Genomic DNA, 17,580 nt, shown 5'->3' with positions numbered 1-17,580 from the left:
GGGAGCAAGAGACACGGGGGCCTGGGCAAGGTGGAGGCTGGGAGGAGGAGGGTGAGGATTAAAACACTGCCGAGGGTCCTACACTTATTACCTGGGTGGCAAAATCATCTGTGCACCAAAGCCCTGTGGCACTCACTACCCGTGTCACAGACCCACACACGTACCCTGAGCCTAAAGGAAAAGCTGGACAGAAGAAACAGTATAATAAAATAAGATTTCTCTGCGCTCTATAAAGCAGAAAACAGTTTCTGGCTACTAGCAATCCAAACTGAAATATGCTGAATACACTTAATTTTTAAGATAACCATTTTTGCTATATAAATATATATGCACGTAAACATATTACAGAACCACTCTGCATATGTTTAACCAACACAATCATAATGTAAAGAAGGAAGATTACCTATGGAGGCGAAGAAAACGATGGCCAGGAAGTCGCGGATGGGTTCGATGGAGGTGGCGATCTCCTCGGTGACCACGGGGCCCTGAGAGGAGACGAGTGCTCCGGCCAGGAAACAGCCCAGCTCCATGGAGACGTCCAGCAGCTCCGTGACCTGAGAGAGGCAGGACGCAGCTTTACATGAGACCCCACAGTGCACCAGGGTCACCCCCATCCCAAGGCCACCCCGAGACCCAGCAGAGCCACCACGACAAAACACAGAAGCTGCGCAAACGGAGCGTGTGTGTGTCTGGTCCTGGGGCGTCTGCTGGGTCTGAGAGGTGACATGTGGAGGCTGCTATTAGTTGAATTAACCTTACTGGGAGAAAAAAATTGTTTAAAAATATTTGAAACAAATATCCATACAGATTGCGCTGAAATTTTTGAACGAGAATATTTTCCAATTGTTTTAAATATTTGTGATACATTTTCTTGACCTTGAATCAGAATAGCCCGGTGGGAGTGTTAGAAACGCATTCCCACTACCAGCCTCAAAGCAGAGAGAAAGTGACAGGACGACAAGCAACAGCCCTCGGAGGGCACGAAGCCAGCGAGAAGCATCGGCATGTCCACGGCGGCTGATCTGATACCTAGGTTTGCAGCCACATCAGCGCGCCGGCCGGACGGCCGTGACACGGGAGCCTCAGCGCAGCTCTGAGAAATGCAGGCTTACGGCAGCCTTCCGGATGAGGCACGGCTGACACCGGCCAACCTGAAAGATGATTTTTATCTTGAGAAAACAAAACTGTAGACGATAGCAGCATCAGACGAAAAGAAAAGAAACTTGTAAAGAACTACGATTTATAATGGCAACAAAAACATCACATCCTGAGGATTCAACCCAAAAGAAGGCCTGCACCTGACACTGCAAGACACTGAGACCCACGAAAGACGGAAGACTGAGATGACAGCGCCAAGGGCTCAGCACGGCAGAGCGGCGGATGCTCCTTCCCCTGGCCAACAGACGCACAGGAGCGCCAAGAGACTCGTGTGTGTGAAACTGACCAGCTGAATCTAAAAACTCGAGTGGAATTTGGAAAGAGCACGAATAGAGCCAAGACGACCCTAGCACAGAACAAAGCTGGGCCCAAACACGGAGATCAAGCTGCGGTGCAGCCAAAGGCAGGTGGGCAGAGTCAGAGGGGCATGTGCACACACACACACACGCACATGTGCCACAGGTACACACACCACACACAAAGCAGACACACACGAACACATACCACACACATATACACCACACGCACACCACACAAAGCACATACGTATGCATGCACACATGCCACACACACGTACACAAACCACACACCACATAAAGTACACATTCATGCATGTACACATGCCACACCAAACCACACACATGCATGCACACACAAACGCATACATGCACACGTAACATGCCACACACAAGGCACACGAATGCATGCACATGTACACACATCACATAAAGCATACCCCACACATGTACACATGCCACAAAGCACAGACACATGTACACACCACAAAGCATACATGTACACACCACAAAGCACACACATGCATGCACACAGGTACACATGCCATGCACAAAGAACACACACATACACATGCACGCACACACACATGGCTACTTGGTTTTTGACAGGGTGACGCTATAGAAGGGTGGAAGGAGGTCTTTTCAACGCATGGCATTCAGAAACACCCGTGAATGAATGAATCCTCATCCACTCCCTCACTTCCAACACAACAGAAGCTCACCTCTGGGTGGACTGAAGATCTAATGAGAAAAGCACAGCAGAACGCTCACTGACAACAGTAAAGAGCATCTTCACGACCCAGGGGCAGGCAGATCTTTCACACAGAACACAGAAGATAGCCACGAAGAAAACAATTCATAAGCGATGATGCTGAAATTAAGAACTTCTGTTCATCAAAAGACACCGTTAAGAGAGTGAAAAGGCGAGTCACAAACTGCAAGACATTTGCAAAAACATATCTGACATGCTGGCATGGAATGTTTTTCAGCCATAAAAAGGGGTGAAGTGCTGGTGCGCATGGCGATGCGGCCAGGCCTGGAGGGCGTGACGCTAAGTGGAAGCCAGACACGGAAGCCGCCACGCGACATGGCCAGAAGCAGCAGCCCATGGGGCCAGGAAGTGGCTCCATGGCCTCGAGGAGCTGGGGGGAGAACTGAGTGCTATGGGGATTCCTTTGGGGAGGTGGATATAATTGGATAGTGGTGATGGTGGCAAAACATTTTGAAGGCTGACTTTCAAATGATTAAAACGGCGAATTTTATGTGAATTTCATCTCAGTAAATAAATTTTTAAGAAGGACAAAAAAATCTGCCGGCATATAAAAAATAATTCCTACAAATGAGACGAGAATCCTCACCCTACAGAATAACGACCTGGAGGCTTTAATAGGAACACCGCCAGGACAACACCCAGGTGCCACTGAGCTTTTGAAAGGGCTCGAGGGACCAGCCATCGGGAAGTGGACGCTGGAGCCCCCGTCAGAGCCCTGAGATGCTCCATTCCTGGAGCAAGTGCAAGGAGGCTGTGGAGCACGGCGCGCTCACGGCACAGCAGCAGGACGGGCTGAGCCTCCGGAAGGGCTCAAGGGACCAGCCATCCAGAAGTGGACGCTGGAGCCCCCGTCAGAGCCCTGAGATGCTCCACTCCTGGAGCAAGTGCAAGGAGGCTGTGGAGCACGGCGTGCTCACGGCACAGCAGCAGGACGGGCTGGCAGGGCGACTTTGGGGAAACCCACATCATGACTAAGGCTGAGCTCCTGTTTACTGTGACCCCTGCAACCCTACCTCCACAGGTACTGTACTAGGCTCATCAGCAGTGAAAGCACCTTCCAGAAACACGAGAATGGGCAGCAGCTCTAAATGGAAACGAATCCTAAGACTGAACAGTGGAAAGAATACATTGTGGCATCCAGTGCAGATGTGCAGAAGGCCCAGCACCCCAAGCGGCTGGCTGCAGGTGCACGGTGAGGGCTGCCCAGAGAGCGAGAAAACCTGAGAGCCGGGCAGAGTCACTGTAATGGAAGAAGCCACTGGGAGGGCAACACGGAAGTTGTCCAGATAAGACAATTCTGCTGGGAGTTATTTTCAAAGAGAAAAATACTCTGGAATGGATAAAACAATGTAAGGATTTAAATAAGTCACACTCTTGAAATAGTTAAAATCACTACAACCAGAAGCAAATCATAATTTTCTCCCAAGTTTACAAAACATTAGCAGGCAATTATATATAAGAAATAATTTTTGTTAATTTACTTTTTTTAAATGGAAACTTTTTTTTTTTTTTGAGACAGAGTCTCGCTCTATCACCTCTGCCTCTGCCTCCCTGGTTCAAGTGATTCTCTTGCCTCAGCCTCCCAAGTGTCTGGGACTGCAGGCAGGCGCCACCATGCCCAGGTAATTTTTGTATTTTCGGTAGAGACGGGGTTTCACCATGTTGGCCAAGCTGGTCTCGAACTCCCGACCTCAGAAGATCTACCCACCTCGGCCTCCCAAAGTGCTGCAATTACAGGCGTGAGCCACCGCGCCCGGCCGGAAACTTTTTATTTTGAGATAATTATATATTAACCTGCAGTTTTAAGAAGTAATACAAAGTCCTCATTACCCTTTAGTTTCCCCAATGGTAACATCTTGCCAAATTACAGCACAAGATCCCACTCAGGTGCTGATACGGACACAGCGAAGACAGCGAGTGCCATCCATCCCCAGCCCCTCCCCAGACCCCCACTCAGGTGCCGATATAGACACAGCAAAGACAGCAAATGCCATCCCCAGCCCCTCCCCAGACCCCCACTCAGGTGCCGATACAGACACAGCAAAGACAGCAAGTGCCATCCATCCCCAGCCCCTCCCCAGACCCCCACTCAGGTGCCGATACAGACACAGCGAAGACAGCAAGTGCCATCCCCAGCCCCTCCCCAGACTGCCGATCCTCAATTCCTGGGAAACATGAGCCTTTCCTCAACTTCAGAATCTTCTCACCTCATAAATGTGACATAAAAAGAACCACACAGTACGCAGCCTTTGGGGGCTGCCTGCCCACTCTGCGCAGTTCTCGGAGGTGTGTGCCGGTGATTTTACTGCTGGGTGGCGTTCCGTGGTATGGACATAGCTCAGTTTGTTGAACATTTATTTACCCACTGAAGTACCTTTGGACTGTTTATGGCTAATACGAATAAAGCTGCTATAAATACCTGTGTACAGGCTACTGTGTGAACATGGCTTCATTTCTCTGGGATAAACAGCAGGAAGAGCACCTGCCGGGCTGAACAGTGACAGTGCACAGGTGTACTGTTGGGACAATGGTGACGGTGCCCAGGTGCACTGTCAGGACTACTGAGACTCTATGGGGGTCCAGGAGCATCTCCCGCCACTCTCATGTAAAGACTGTCGTCTCAGTAAGCAGAAGCCCACTTTCCAAAATGAACTTTATTTTTTTAACCTTTCACATGGCAGAACTTATACAGTTAATTAGCTTGTGAGCAACACAGTTAAAAACTGTTTTTCCAAACTTAATTTTGTATTTCAGGTGCAAAGCTATTTGAAAATTTAAGACAGAGTAGCATGGTTTGATATTAGTGTTTATGGTGCTTTTTATCATCACAGTTTTGTTTGTTTTGATATGGGGTCTTGCTTTGTCATCCAGGCTGGAGCGCAGTGGCACGATCTTGGCTCACTGCAAGCTCCACCTCCCGAGTTCACGCCATTCTCCTGCCTCAGCCTCCTGAGTAGCTGGGACTACAGGCGCCCGCCACCACGCCCGGCTAATTTTTTTTGTACTTTTAGTAGAGACGGGGTTTCATCATGTTAGCCAGGATGGTCTCGATCTCCTGACCTTGTGATCCACCAGCCTCAGCCTCCCAAAGTGCTGGGATGACAGGCATGAGCCACCGCGCCCAGCCGTTTTTTTTGATATGGGGTCTTGCTCTGTCACCCAGGCTGGAGTGCAGTGGTGCGACCACAGCTCCCTGCAGCCTTGACCTCCTGGGCTCAAGCCATCCTCCCAGCTCAGCCTCTCCAGCAGCTGGTCCATACGTGAGCGCGACCACGCCCCAGCTAGGTTTTCTATTTTTTGTAGCAGAGGGGTTCTCACTCTGTTGTCCTGGCTGTTCTCAAACTTCTGAGCTCAAGTGATTCTCCTGCCTCACCCTCCCCACATGCTAGGACTACAGGTGTGAGCCACTATACCCGGCCCACAGATTTGTTTTTAATGAAATACTCACAAACACTATTTTAGCAAAGTGCTTAAGAGTATGAGTCAAACCAGTTAAACGGGTTTAGCTCACTGTATTATATTTCGATGGGTAGTATAAGAAAGTGTGTATAAAATAAAAAATATTAGTAAATGTTTCAAATATTTTAACCATTATTAAAATGAAAAGGTAAAGAATGGATCACAAGATTTCAGTGAAAGAGATTATATATCAGATTACATAAATAACACATAGTTTGAGAATTACCGTTAACATTAAGAAGATAAAGGCAGATATTCCCAAGATCAGGATTTCTTTGTTCCCCTTGCTTTCCATGTGCAGCTTCCGATAATAGGGTCCAATGAGATACTTCTTTATAACAAGACATAAAAGAAAAACCGCCGCGAGTGAAAAAAGAATCTGACCAATCAAAACCAGGATTCGGAGAACTTCCACGACAATGCTGGGAAAGAAAAAAGAGACGTGATTTCACTTCCAAAACACAGTTCTCTAAAACTCAATAAAATAATCTTTCAGTTTTTTTCTTTAACATGCTACGAAATAAATTACCTGAATCATACACATCTTTATTTTCAAATATAAAAACACCTATGAATCATACTCATCTCAGAAATTAAGTTGTGTTGAGCCAAAGGTAGAAGCTGCATTGGTTTGCAGTCAATACTCTGGGGTGAATGCGTGTTCTAGGATGTGAAAATTCTTGACTGACAGCGTTCCTATCTCAGCTGATGCCTGACGATAAAATTCCTCGCCAGGCCTCAGCTGCACATCAGTCTCTGCCAGGCAGCGGCTGCTCTCCGTGCCCCACCGCAGTCGCCTGATGGACGAACTCCAGCGACCGTCAGCAAGGCACTCCCGAGGCAGCCAGCTCTGAAGTCTGTGTCTGTGATTCAGACACAGAGAAAGTGATCCTTCGCTATGTTCTGTTTAGAATATACTACCCAGATCTCAGAATAGATCACCATCTCAGCCAGTGGACATCCACTATCTGCGGTCTTTACAAATATACCTATATTTAACCTTAGCCTTCTGCCACTCAGGCCACAATTCTGGTGAAAGTTTCCTCGGTGGAAGAAACCTATGATTCCCAAGGGCGTCAGCCTCTGCAGTCTGGCTTAAAGCAGAAGTGCTGGAAACGCAAATCTCAAACTGCCACGATTCCTTCGGGGAACCACAGCAGAGCTGGGCTTGAAGCAGAGAGGGATGGAATGAAGGGATCAACAGCGGCCACAGAAGCAACTGTGAAGGAGCATCATTCAGAGCTCACTGCAGGGCCCATGTCTGCAACTTCAGGAGGGAGGCAGCGTCCTTCAGAGCTCGCTGCAGGGCCCCACGTCTGCGACTTAGAAGGAGGGAGGCAGCGTCCTTCAGAGCTCGCTGCAGGGCCCACCTCTGCGACTCAGAGAGAGGCCCCTTTCTGCAGCCCTGGCAGGAACGGAGACAGACTCACGGCCAAGCAGACCAGGCCTGCCGCACTCCTGACAGCTTTGCCACACTGCCAGGCCCACGTCTGGCCCTGGGCCCAGCACCGTGGTCCCTGCCTGGGCTGCCACCCCTTCCCCCACAGCTCCAGTGGCCTCCTCCTGATCCATCTGCTCTCCACACAGAGGCCCAGACAGCTCATCAGGACCCTCAATCAGCTCCCGGACGCTGGGATGGAACCCAGGCTTCTCTGCCCTGCCATGCCCTTCCACTGCCCCAGCCCACCCACACAGGCCACAGAGCCCCTTGCCTGGGAGGTCCCTACCCTAGACTCTTCTCCCAACAGGCTTAGCTGTGTTCCTCAAATTCCAGCCACATCTCCAAAGGTAGAGCCTGTGCGTCTGGGGGCTCACTGCTGCTCACCAGCTCCTCTCCGTTTGAATTATTTGCAGGGCGGTTCCCTGCTGCGGACGTCTTGTCTACCACTCATTTGTTCATCATTCATTCATTGCCTCTCCAAAACACAACAGCAGCTCCCCACATGGGGAACGTCCTCTGCTGAGCTCACCCTTGCATCCTGAGCCCCTAGAGCACTGTGTGCCACCTATTACGGCAGCCTGGTAAGAACTGTACAATCCCCACTGCTACGTCACAGATGAGAACAGGGGCAGAGACCAGGTGATCTGCTCCAGGCCACACGCCCAGTGCAGAGAGCTGGGGACGACTCAGGTATCTGGCTCCAGGACCAAGCCCCTAACAGCTACACAAGCTCTCCACAGCCACCATCCCCAGGGTTTGGATTTAGGTCTAATTCCCAGAAGACTCCCACAGTGTCCAGTAAATGCACAGTGATGAGGGCTCAGAAAGATGCCAATCAGAAGCCACAGTGCGCTCAACTCTGACCTCTTCGAAAGACAATCACCGTGACAAGTTTCTCAGGATTCCGGCTTGCGGCCGTGCCACCTGCAGGTCCACGCGCGTGCTGCTCTTGATCTGCACGTACGGGGCGCCGTGCCACCTGCAGGTCCACGCGTGTGCTGCTGTTGATCTGTACGTACGGGGCGCCGTGCCACCTGCAGGTCCACGCGTGTGCTGCTCTTGATCTGCACGTACGGGGCGCCGTGTCACCTGCAGGTCCACACGCGTGCTGCTCTTGATCTGCACGTACGGGGCGCCGTGCCACCTGCAGGTCCACACGCGTGCTGCTCTTGATCTGCACGTACGGGGCGCCGTGTCCACGGCTGTTCTGACTGTCTCAGCGTGTTTGGACAAGCTTCCCATCAGCACATCTGGCCCGCGGACAGGTGAGGAAGGGCTCCCTGGCGGGACGCACCATCATTTGCTCAGCCAGATGCAAGGGCTGTCCCGGTTCTCACACTGACTCCACGGCCATCCTGGTTCTTGGGCGCTGCGGTGACCAAGGAGCCTGTGGGTCCACTGATGGCAGCAGTGGGTGCTCACTAAGGGAGCCGGGCGCCTCCCACTATGACAGGTGCTGTCTGGTGGGCCGCCAGGAGGTTGCTCCAATTCCCATCCCAACAATGATGCCCAAGGCACCCCACTTCCCAACCTGGGCACCACCCAGCTTCTAATGGTGCCCAGTCTGATGGGCGGGCGGTGCCATCACCCTTCTTTGGTGTGAGGGTGGGTGTTTCCTACTTTACTCAAGTCTAATAGCTGCTTTGCTGCTGACCTGTTTTCAAACTCAGTTATTCATATTTTTCTTATTAAGGTATAGGAGACCTTTATAAAATAAGAAACATAAGCCTCTGTCTTTAATATGGGCATAAACATCTGTTTTGCTTTATTACAGCCTTCTGTGTTCTGTTCTTTACCTGTGAAATATTTTGAGGGAAAGAGTTCTTTCCTCTAGGAATGATCAAGGTTAATTCTGAATAAAGCTTAGTAAGAAAGCAGAGTCTATTATGTTGCAACTAATTTTATTTCTTTGATATTTTAAATATAAATTTTCCCTGGTTATTAAAATTGAAAGGGAGATTTTCTTAAATTACAGAAAAGTATATATAGTAGAAAAAACTTACTACAAATCTACCAGTCTACTAGTAAAAAATCATTAACATCTTGTTATATATACATATATATATATTTCTAGTCTCTATTCATGTTCTTCTATGTCTAATTAAAATATTGTATATATTTTAACAGCCATGATATATAATTCACTTACCATACAACTTACCCATTTAAAGTATACAATTCAATGGTTTCCAGCATATTCACAAAATTACACAACTATTACCACAATCCATGTTAGAATACTTTCATCATCCCAAAAAGAAACCCTGTACCCATCAGCACTTCCTCCCCATCTCCCCTAACCTCCCCACCCTCCGGCAACCAGTAATTCATCCTGTCTGTATGGACTGGCCTAGTCTGGATGTTGGTATGAATGGAATCACACAGCGTGTGGACTTTTTGTCCGGTTCTTTCAGAAGCATCGTGCTTCATCTTTGCTATAGGATGAATCAATGTTCATTCTATATTATGGCTGAATAATATTCCTTTGCTTGGATATAGTATGTTTTGTATATCTACCTGTTATCTAATTGACATTTGAGTTCTTAATACTTTTTAACTATACGAATAATGCTGCTTGAACATTCAGGTACAAGTTTTTCATTGTGGTGAAACTCTCATACCATAAAATGTACCATGTTAACCATTTCTGAGTGTGTAACTCTGTGGTATCACGTGGATTCACACTGTTGTACCCCCATCACCACCGTGTATCAGTCTGAATGTAGATGTGTGTTTTTGTTTCTTGCGGGTAAATACCGAGGAGTGAACAGCTGGGTCAAATGGGAGCTCTGTGTTAGCGTCAGGAGGAACGTGGTCTACAATTCTGACTCTGTTTCTGTTTCTTTTTTTTTTTTTTGAGATAGAGTCTTGCTCTGTCGCCCAAGCTGGAGTGCAGTGTCGTGATCTCAGCTCACTGTAAGCTCTGCCTCCTGGGTTCAAGTGATTCTCCTGCCTCAGCCTCCCGAGTAGCTGGGACTACAGGCACGTGCCACCATGCCTGGCTAATTTTTTTGTATTTTTAGTAGAGATGGGGTTTCACCGTGTTAGCCAGGATGATCTTGATCTCCTGACTTCGTGGTCCGCCCCCCTCAGCCTCCCAAAGTGCTGGGATTACAGGCGTGAGCCGCCGCGCCTGGCTCTCAAGCCATCTTCCTGCCTCAGCCTCCCAAAGTGCTGGGATGACAGCGTGAGCCACCGCACCCGGCCTAATTCTGTTTCTTAAGTTTAACAGCATATTACAGAGTATTTTTCCAAGTCATCAACTCTTTGTAAACATGAAGTGTCATGACTGAATTAGAACAATTTCGGTGGGATCAATACCTGTACTGCATTAATTTTTTGAATTGGAAAAAGGAAAAAAAAAGCTTTAAAAGTGTTCTGATTAAGACAATGTCTTATGCCAGCATGTTAGACCTGCGTGTAACTGGAAAGAACGTGGCAGTGAGATCAACGTGGTGTTTGAGTTTTACAAATGCCCTTCAGTCTCTGCCAGGGCTCTGCTTGTTTCGTATGGAGAGTCCGCCCTCCATTGAGAATAACTGGTTGTGCGTGGGAAACGCTCAGACCTCTTAACTAGAAGTCATCTCCGGCTAGCATGACAACCCTTCCTTCTGTTGTCCAAACTAAGTTGTTCAACTTATGTTGGACATTGTAGCCAGAAGGAATAAGAACTGATTCCGATTTGGCGGTTGGGACTAAAAGCATTATTTTTCTGATATTTAAAGACATCTGGATCAAAGGAAAATGGCCATAAGGACCCTCTTAGCGAATGAACTCTAACCACTGCCTCCACCAGCGGCTGCACTAAGCGCCCTGCCTGGTTTTCTCTTTCAGTCTTTCCACGGTCCACCAGGTAGGCACTATTCCACGTCTTCCCCAATTCACAGAAAGCTGCCAGGGCTTGCACGGCCAGAGCATGGCCAAGCTGGGGCTCTAGCCTGGGCTGAACCTCTGGAAAACCCAGGTAAACAGCCATTCATTCCTTCTACTTTCCTGCCTGCCTGGCTGAGCTACCGACAGCAGGGAAGATGTAACAGAAGATCTGGCAAAAGGCAAATACTAAAAAATTCTTCCACCCCACCGCCTGCCATGAGGAAGCGCTTGTCAGCCGTTCGGGCCGGGGTGGGGCTGGGGGCCTGGCAGGAAGCAGAACCCCCTGGCCAGGCCTCACACCACCCTCCCCAGGGGAGTCACTGGTTTAAAGCCTCCTAATAAACACACGAACCACCCAGGATACAACAAAAAGTCGCTCATCATATTAAGAATCGGGAAAATCACAACTTGAAGGAGAAAAGACAAGCGCCAGACTTCACATCGAGACGAATGGATACTGGAGTTATCTGATGAGGGTGTTAAAGCAGCCATGATTAAAACGCTTCAAAAGGCCACAAACACTCTCTGTAAACAAATAAAAAATAGAAAATCTCAGCCAAGAAATAAAGGCTACATAAAAGAAGTAAGTGGAAATTATACAACTAAAAAAATACAGTCATAATAAAAATCTCTGGGGATGGGCTAAGTGGCAGAGTGGAGACGAGAGAGGGCAGAACCGGTGACCCCGAGGACAGACAGAATTCATCTGCCTGAACACACAGAAACGGACGAGGACGGTCAAGGCCTCAGAGACCCGCAGGACCCTGACGAAAGAGCAGATTTCTAAGTTTCTGCAATCGCAGAAGGAGAGAGCAAGTGGACCGAAAAAGGATGTGAGGAAATAATGGCTGAAAACTTCCTGTTAGCCAAGAGACATAAACCCACAGACGCGAGAAGCCAACTGAATCCAAACAGAACAAACCCAGAGAAGTCTGCTCCAGGATGTATGGTAATACAATTTCTGAAAACTAAAGACAGAGAAAAAAACCTTGAAAGCTGCCAGAGAGAAACCCCTCATTCCTTCGAGAGAAGCACAAGTCTAAACAGCAGCAGGTTTCATAGCTGGAACACAGAAGCCGGGGGCAGGGACATGCGCTTCCCAGGCACTGGATGAGGAGAGCCACCACCTGGAAATCCACATCCCGTGAGATACCCTCGGAGTGACACGGGGACAAAGGCCATTCCCAGACGAAGAAAAACTTAGAGAATTTGTGGCCAGCAGATTAACCATGAAAGAATGACCAAAGAAAGTTCTCTACACAGAGAGGAAATGATTACAGAAGATAGACTGGAACATCAGAAGGAAAAGAAGAACATCAGAATGGGTAAAAATAGGTATGAGAAGAACAGATTATCCTTTTCCTCCTGAGTTTTCAAAACCGTATTTGATGTCTGCAGTAAAAATTACAACACCATCTGCTGTGGTATTCAATAACAGAAGAGAAAAGACAACAATTATACAGTCATGTGTCACTTCACAATGGGGACACATTCTGAGAAGCATCATGAGGCAATTTCATCATTGTGCAGACATTCCAGAGTGCATTTACACAAACCCAGACCCACCCAGGCCGCCTGGCACAGCCTCCTGCTCCTGGACCACACACCTGCACAGCACTTGACTGCACTGAATACTGCAGCCAACTGTAACACAATGATAAGTATTTGCATATCTAAACACAGAAAATACACACTGAAAGTATAGCATCAAAGGTAAAAATGGCACACCCGTACAGGGCGCTTGCAGGACTGGAGGTTGCTCTGAGTGGGTCAGGGAGTGAGGGTGAGTGAATGTGAGAGCCTCGGACACTACTGTAAACCACGGCAGACACCACAGGCGCTGTACACTCAGGCTACACTAAACTGAGACAGTGTCTTACTGTGTTGTCCAGGCTGGAGAGCAGCGGTATGATCACAGCTCACTGCAGCCTTTATCTCCCAGGCTCAAGCAATCCTACAGCCTTCGCCTCCAGAGTAGCTGGGACTATATGGGTGTGCGCCACCACGCCTGGCTAATTTTTTTTTTTTTTGGTAGAGATGAGGTCTTGCTATGTTGCCCAGGCTGGTCTTGAACTCCTAAACTCAAGCGATCCTCCCGCCTTGGCCTCCCAAAGGCTAGGATTACAGGTGTGAGCCACCACACCTGGCCAACTGTGCTGAGTTTATTAAAAATATTTTTCTTTCTTCAGTATTAACCTTAACTTACTGTAACTTTTTAACTTTATAAACTTTAAGGTTTTTAAAAACTTTTTGACTCTTTTGTAATGACAAAACAGAAACTGTATGGCTGTACAAAAAATATTTTCTTTCTTTTTATTTATTGTATAAGTTTTTTTCTATTTTAATTTTTTTTAACTTTTTAAACTTTTTGGTTAAAAACTAAAACACAAACACACATTAGCCTAAACCTGCACAGGGTCAGGACCATCAATGTCGCTGTCTTCCACGTCCACATCCTGTCCCACTGCAAGGTCTTCAGGTGGAATAACCGGCACAGAGCTGTCGTCTCCTACGACGACCATGGCTTGTTCTAGAATAACCGGCACAGAGCTGTCGTCTCCTACGACGACGATGGCTTGTTCTAGAATAACCGGCACAGAGCTGTCGTCTCCTACGACGACGATGGCTTGTTCTAGAATAACCGGCACAGAACTGTCGTCTCCGACGACGATGATGGCTTGTTCTAGAATAACAGGCACAGAACTGTCGTCTCCTATCATGACGATGGCTTGTTCTAGAATAGCTCCTGAAGAACCTGCCTGAGGCTGTTTTGACAGTTCTACTTTTCTTTATAAGTAGAAGGAGTACACTCTAACGATAAAAAGTATAGTAAATACATAAACCAGTAACAGTGATTTATTGTCGTTATCAAGTATTCCGTACCATGCCTAATTGGGTGTGTGAGCCTTTTATATGATTGGCAGTGCAGCAGGTTTGTTCGTGCCAGCATCACCACAAGCACGGGGGCATTACACTGCCCTGCGACGTTACAAGGGCTGCAACCTCACTAGGCAACAGGAATTGTTCAGGTCCAGAGAATCCCACCCGACCACTGCTGTACAGGTGGCCATCACTGACCAAAATGTCATTATGCAGCGCGTGACTATTTAACATGTGGGCAGGGGGAGGGAGCTAAGTGGAAATAAGGCTTCTACATTTCACATGAAGTGGTAAAACGTGGATTCCAGCAAACAGTGATAAGTTACATGTGTCCACTGTGATACCCAGAGCAACCAGGAAAACCACACAGAGCAATACACTCAAAACATTATAAATGAGCCTAAACGGAATCCCTGAAAACACGCAGTCAACCCACAGAGATGTAAAAGAAAAAGAGTAACGAGACAAAAAACAAATAAAATGCAGACTTAAGTTGCAACATATCAATATTTACCTGATATGTAAATGGTCTAAACACACCAATTAAAATACAGAGACTGGCTGAGTGGATTCAAAAAAATCATCCAACAATATGTTCTCCACAAGAAACTCACTTCAAATACAAGGGCATAAGTCGAAAGGAAAAGTATGAAAAGGATACACCATTGCAGACATTGACCAAAAAAAAAATATTAATATTATTTTAATATCAGATAAAGTGAATTACACGGCAAGGAAAATTACTAGAAACAAAAGAAATATGGCCAGGCACAGTGGCTCACACCTGTAATCCCAGCACTTTGGGAGGCCGAGGCTGGAAGATCACTTGAGGCCAGGAGTTTGAGACTGGCCCGGCCAACATGGCGAAACCTTGTCTCTACTAAAAAATACAAAAATTAGCCAGGTGTGGTGGCACACGCCTGTAATCCCAGCTACTCAGGAGGCTGAGGCACGAGAATCACTAGAACCCAGGAGGCAGGAGCCGAGATCACGTCACTGCATTCCAGCCTGGGCAACAGAGCAAGACTATGTCTCAAAAAACAACAAAAAAAGAAATATTACATAATGATAACAAGATCAATTCACCAGGAAGACAAAATGATCCTAAATGTGTATGTACCAAACAAAAGAGCCCCAAAATACATACAGCAAAAGCTGATTGAACTCAAAGGAGAAACAGACAAATATCCAATTCTAACGGGGGACTTGAATACCATCTCCCTCAACAACTGGTACAACTACAGCAAGAACATGAAATAGCGCAATTAACTGACATATATTAAAAAAAACTCCACTCAACAATAACAGAATACACTTTTTTTTCCTCCCAAGTGACTTTGGAGCATTTACCACAGACAGTATCACTGGCCATAAAACAAACCTCGACAAATGTAAAAGAACTGAAATCATACAAAATGTTCTCGCGCCACAGTGGACTCAAACTACAAATCAGTAACAGAAAGACATCAGGAAAATCTCCAGATGTTTGGAAATTAAGCAACACTTCTAAATAATCCATGAGTCAAAGAAGTATCAAAGGAAATTTTTAAAACTCATTGAACAAAATGAAAATAAAAATACAACATATGAGATGCGGCTCAAACAGTGCTGAGAGGGAAATTTATAGCAGTAAATGCTCACAGTAGAAAAGATGAGAAGTTTAAAATCAATAATCTAAGTTAAACCATAAGAACCTAGAAAAAGAAAAGTAAAATAAACCCAAAGCGAGAAGGAAGGTGAGGGTAGAAACTAATGAAATTGAAAACAACAACAAAATAAAGAAAATCAATAAAACAAGGAACGAATTCTTTGGAAAGATTAATACAATTGCCAAATCCCTAGACAAAGACGATGCAAGTTGTCAATATAAGCAATGAAACAGGGGATATCACTACAGACCCTGTGGACATCAAAAGAATGATAAACGAATACAACACAAAAACTCTGTATATATAAATCTGACAACTGAGACAGAATGGAACAATTCCTCAAAAAGCTAAGCTACCACAACTCAACAATATGAAGTAGATATTCTGAATATCTACTGTGACTATTAAGCAAATTAGATTTGTAAGAAAACTCCCCAGAAGGAAATCTCATGACCCAGAGGGTTTTACTGCAGAATTCTACCAAATATTAAGGAAGAACTGACATCAATTTTATACAATGTTTTCCAGAAAATAAAAAGAAAGGAACACTTCCCAAAACATTTTGTGAACGTAGTATGACTTTTATTACCAAAACCCAAAGAGTATCAAAAAAAAAAAAAGAGAGAGAGAGAACTACACACCGATATCTCTCATGAAGTTAGACCCCAAAATCCTCAATAAATTAGCAAATTGAAGGCAGCAATGTATAAAAATAATTATATACCTAAACCAACGGGGAATTATCCCAGGTATGCAAGGCTGGTTCAACTTCCAAAAATCAATGTTATCCACCATGTCAACTAGCTAAAAAAGAAGACCAGGCACGGTGGCTCATGCCTGTAATCCCAGCACTTTGGGATGCTGAGGCGGGCAGATCACGATGTCAGGAGTTCAAGACCAGCCTGGCCAATAAGGTGAAACCCTGTCTCTACTAAAAATATGAAAATTAGCTGGGCGTGGTGGTGCATGCCTGTAGTCCCAGCTGCTCGGAAGGCTGGGCAGGAGAACTGCTTGAACCCAGGAGGTGGAGGTTTCAGTGAGCCGAGATCACGACACTGCATCCAGCCTGAGCAACAGAGTGAGACTCCATCTCAATAACAGCAACGGCCGGGCGCGGTTGCTCACGCCTATAATCCCAGCACTTTGGGAGGCCGAGGTGGGTGGATCACGAGGTCAGGAGATCGAGACCATCCTGGCTAACACAGTGGAACCCCGTCTCTACTAAAAATACACAAAATTTGCCGGGCTTGGTGGCAGGCGCCTGTGGTCCCAGCTACTCCAGAGGCTGAGGCAGGAGAATGGCGTGAAGCCGGGAGGCGGAGCTTGCAGTGAGCCCAGATCGTGCCACTGCACTCCAGGCTGGGCGACAGAGCGAGACTCCGTCTCAAACTACAACAACAACGAAAAATTACATAATCATATCAATTGGTTTAGAAAAAGCAATTGACAGAATCCACCACACATTCATCATAAAAACTCTCAGCAAACTAGGAATAGATGGGAATTTCCTCAGCTTGACAAAGAGAGTCTACAATAAACCTACAGCTAACATCATACCTAATGGTGAGAGACTGAATGCTTCCCAAGAGCAAGGCAAAGATGTCCTCTTACACAATCTTTTTCAACAAAGTACTGGACATTCCAGCCAGTGCAATAAGGCAAGAAGAAACCCAAAGGAAGAAATAAAGCACACGAGACAGGTCCTAGCACCTCAATCTGGTTCCAAAAGAAGTTTCAAAAAGGTCTCCTAATTTTTGATCAGTTGTACTCATTGCTGTAAGAAATGCAATAAAGGTAGCCTCTGGAGATTAGATCTAAAGCACAATATTTACATACATAAAGTATAGTATATTGGCTTAAAACAAACTCAAGCTTACAGTCCTATCCCACTTTAAGTTTCATAGGGCACCCTAGACTTTGCAACTGTCCTTATTTTCTGGCTGATATTCTTGGAATGTATTTGTATATGCGGCACAACCTACAACTTTCTGGATAAATTAATTCTTCCCATTTGGCTTCTCTCTCCATACGAACCCAAGCAGGTGCAGTTTA

The 17,580-nt window shown here is 46.5% G+C and overlaps 1 protein-coding gene across 12 annotated transcripts in view; it reads right to left on the bottom strand.

The window, feature by feature from the left end:
* The window catches only part of TMCO3 (transmembrane and coiled-coil domains 3), a 63,520-nt gene that overhangs the window by 14,409 nt on the left and 31,531 nt on the right, over window positions 1-17,580 (bottom strand). For all 12 annotated transcript variants that reach the window (XR_010130637.1, XR_002008486.4, XR_010130638.1 and 9 more), the window contains exons 9-10: window positions 5,912-6,107; window positions 404-554 (exon numbers count right to left, since the gene is read on the bottom strand). Coding sequence is in view for 9 of the 12 variants with exons in the window: in XM_055360252.2 (XP_055216227.1) it covers window positions 404-554; window positions 5,912-6,107 (347 nt within the window). In the remaining 3 variants the exon portion in view is untranslated. The remainder of the gene's footprint in view (window positions 1-403; window positions 555-5,911; window positions 6,108-17,580) is intronic.

The sequence above is a fragment of the Gorilla gorilla genome, chromosome 14, assembly GCF_029281585.2.
Source record: "Gorilla gorilla gorilla isolate KB3781 chromosome 14, NHGRI_mGorGor1-v2.1_pri, whole genome shotgun sequence".
Lineage (NCBI taxonomy): Eukaryota > Metazoa > Chordata > Mammalia > Primates > Hominidae > Gorilla > Gorilla gorilla.
The sequence above is the reverse complement of the archived record's forward strand: the minus strand, read 5'-3'. Positions and strand labels throughout refer to the sequence as shown.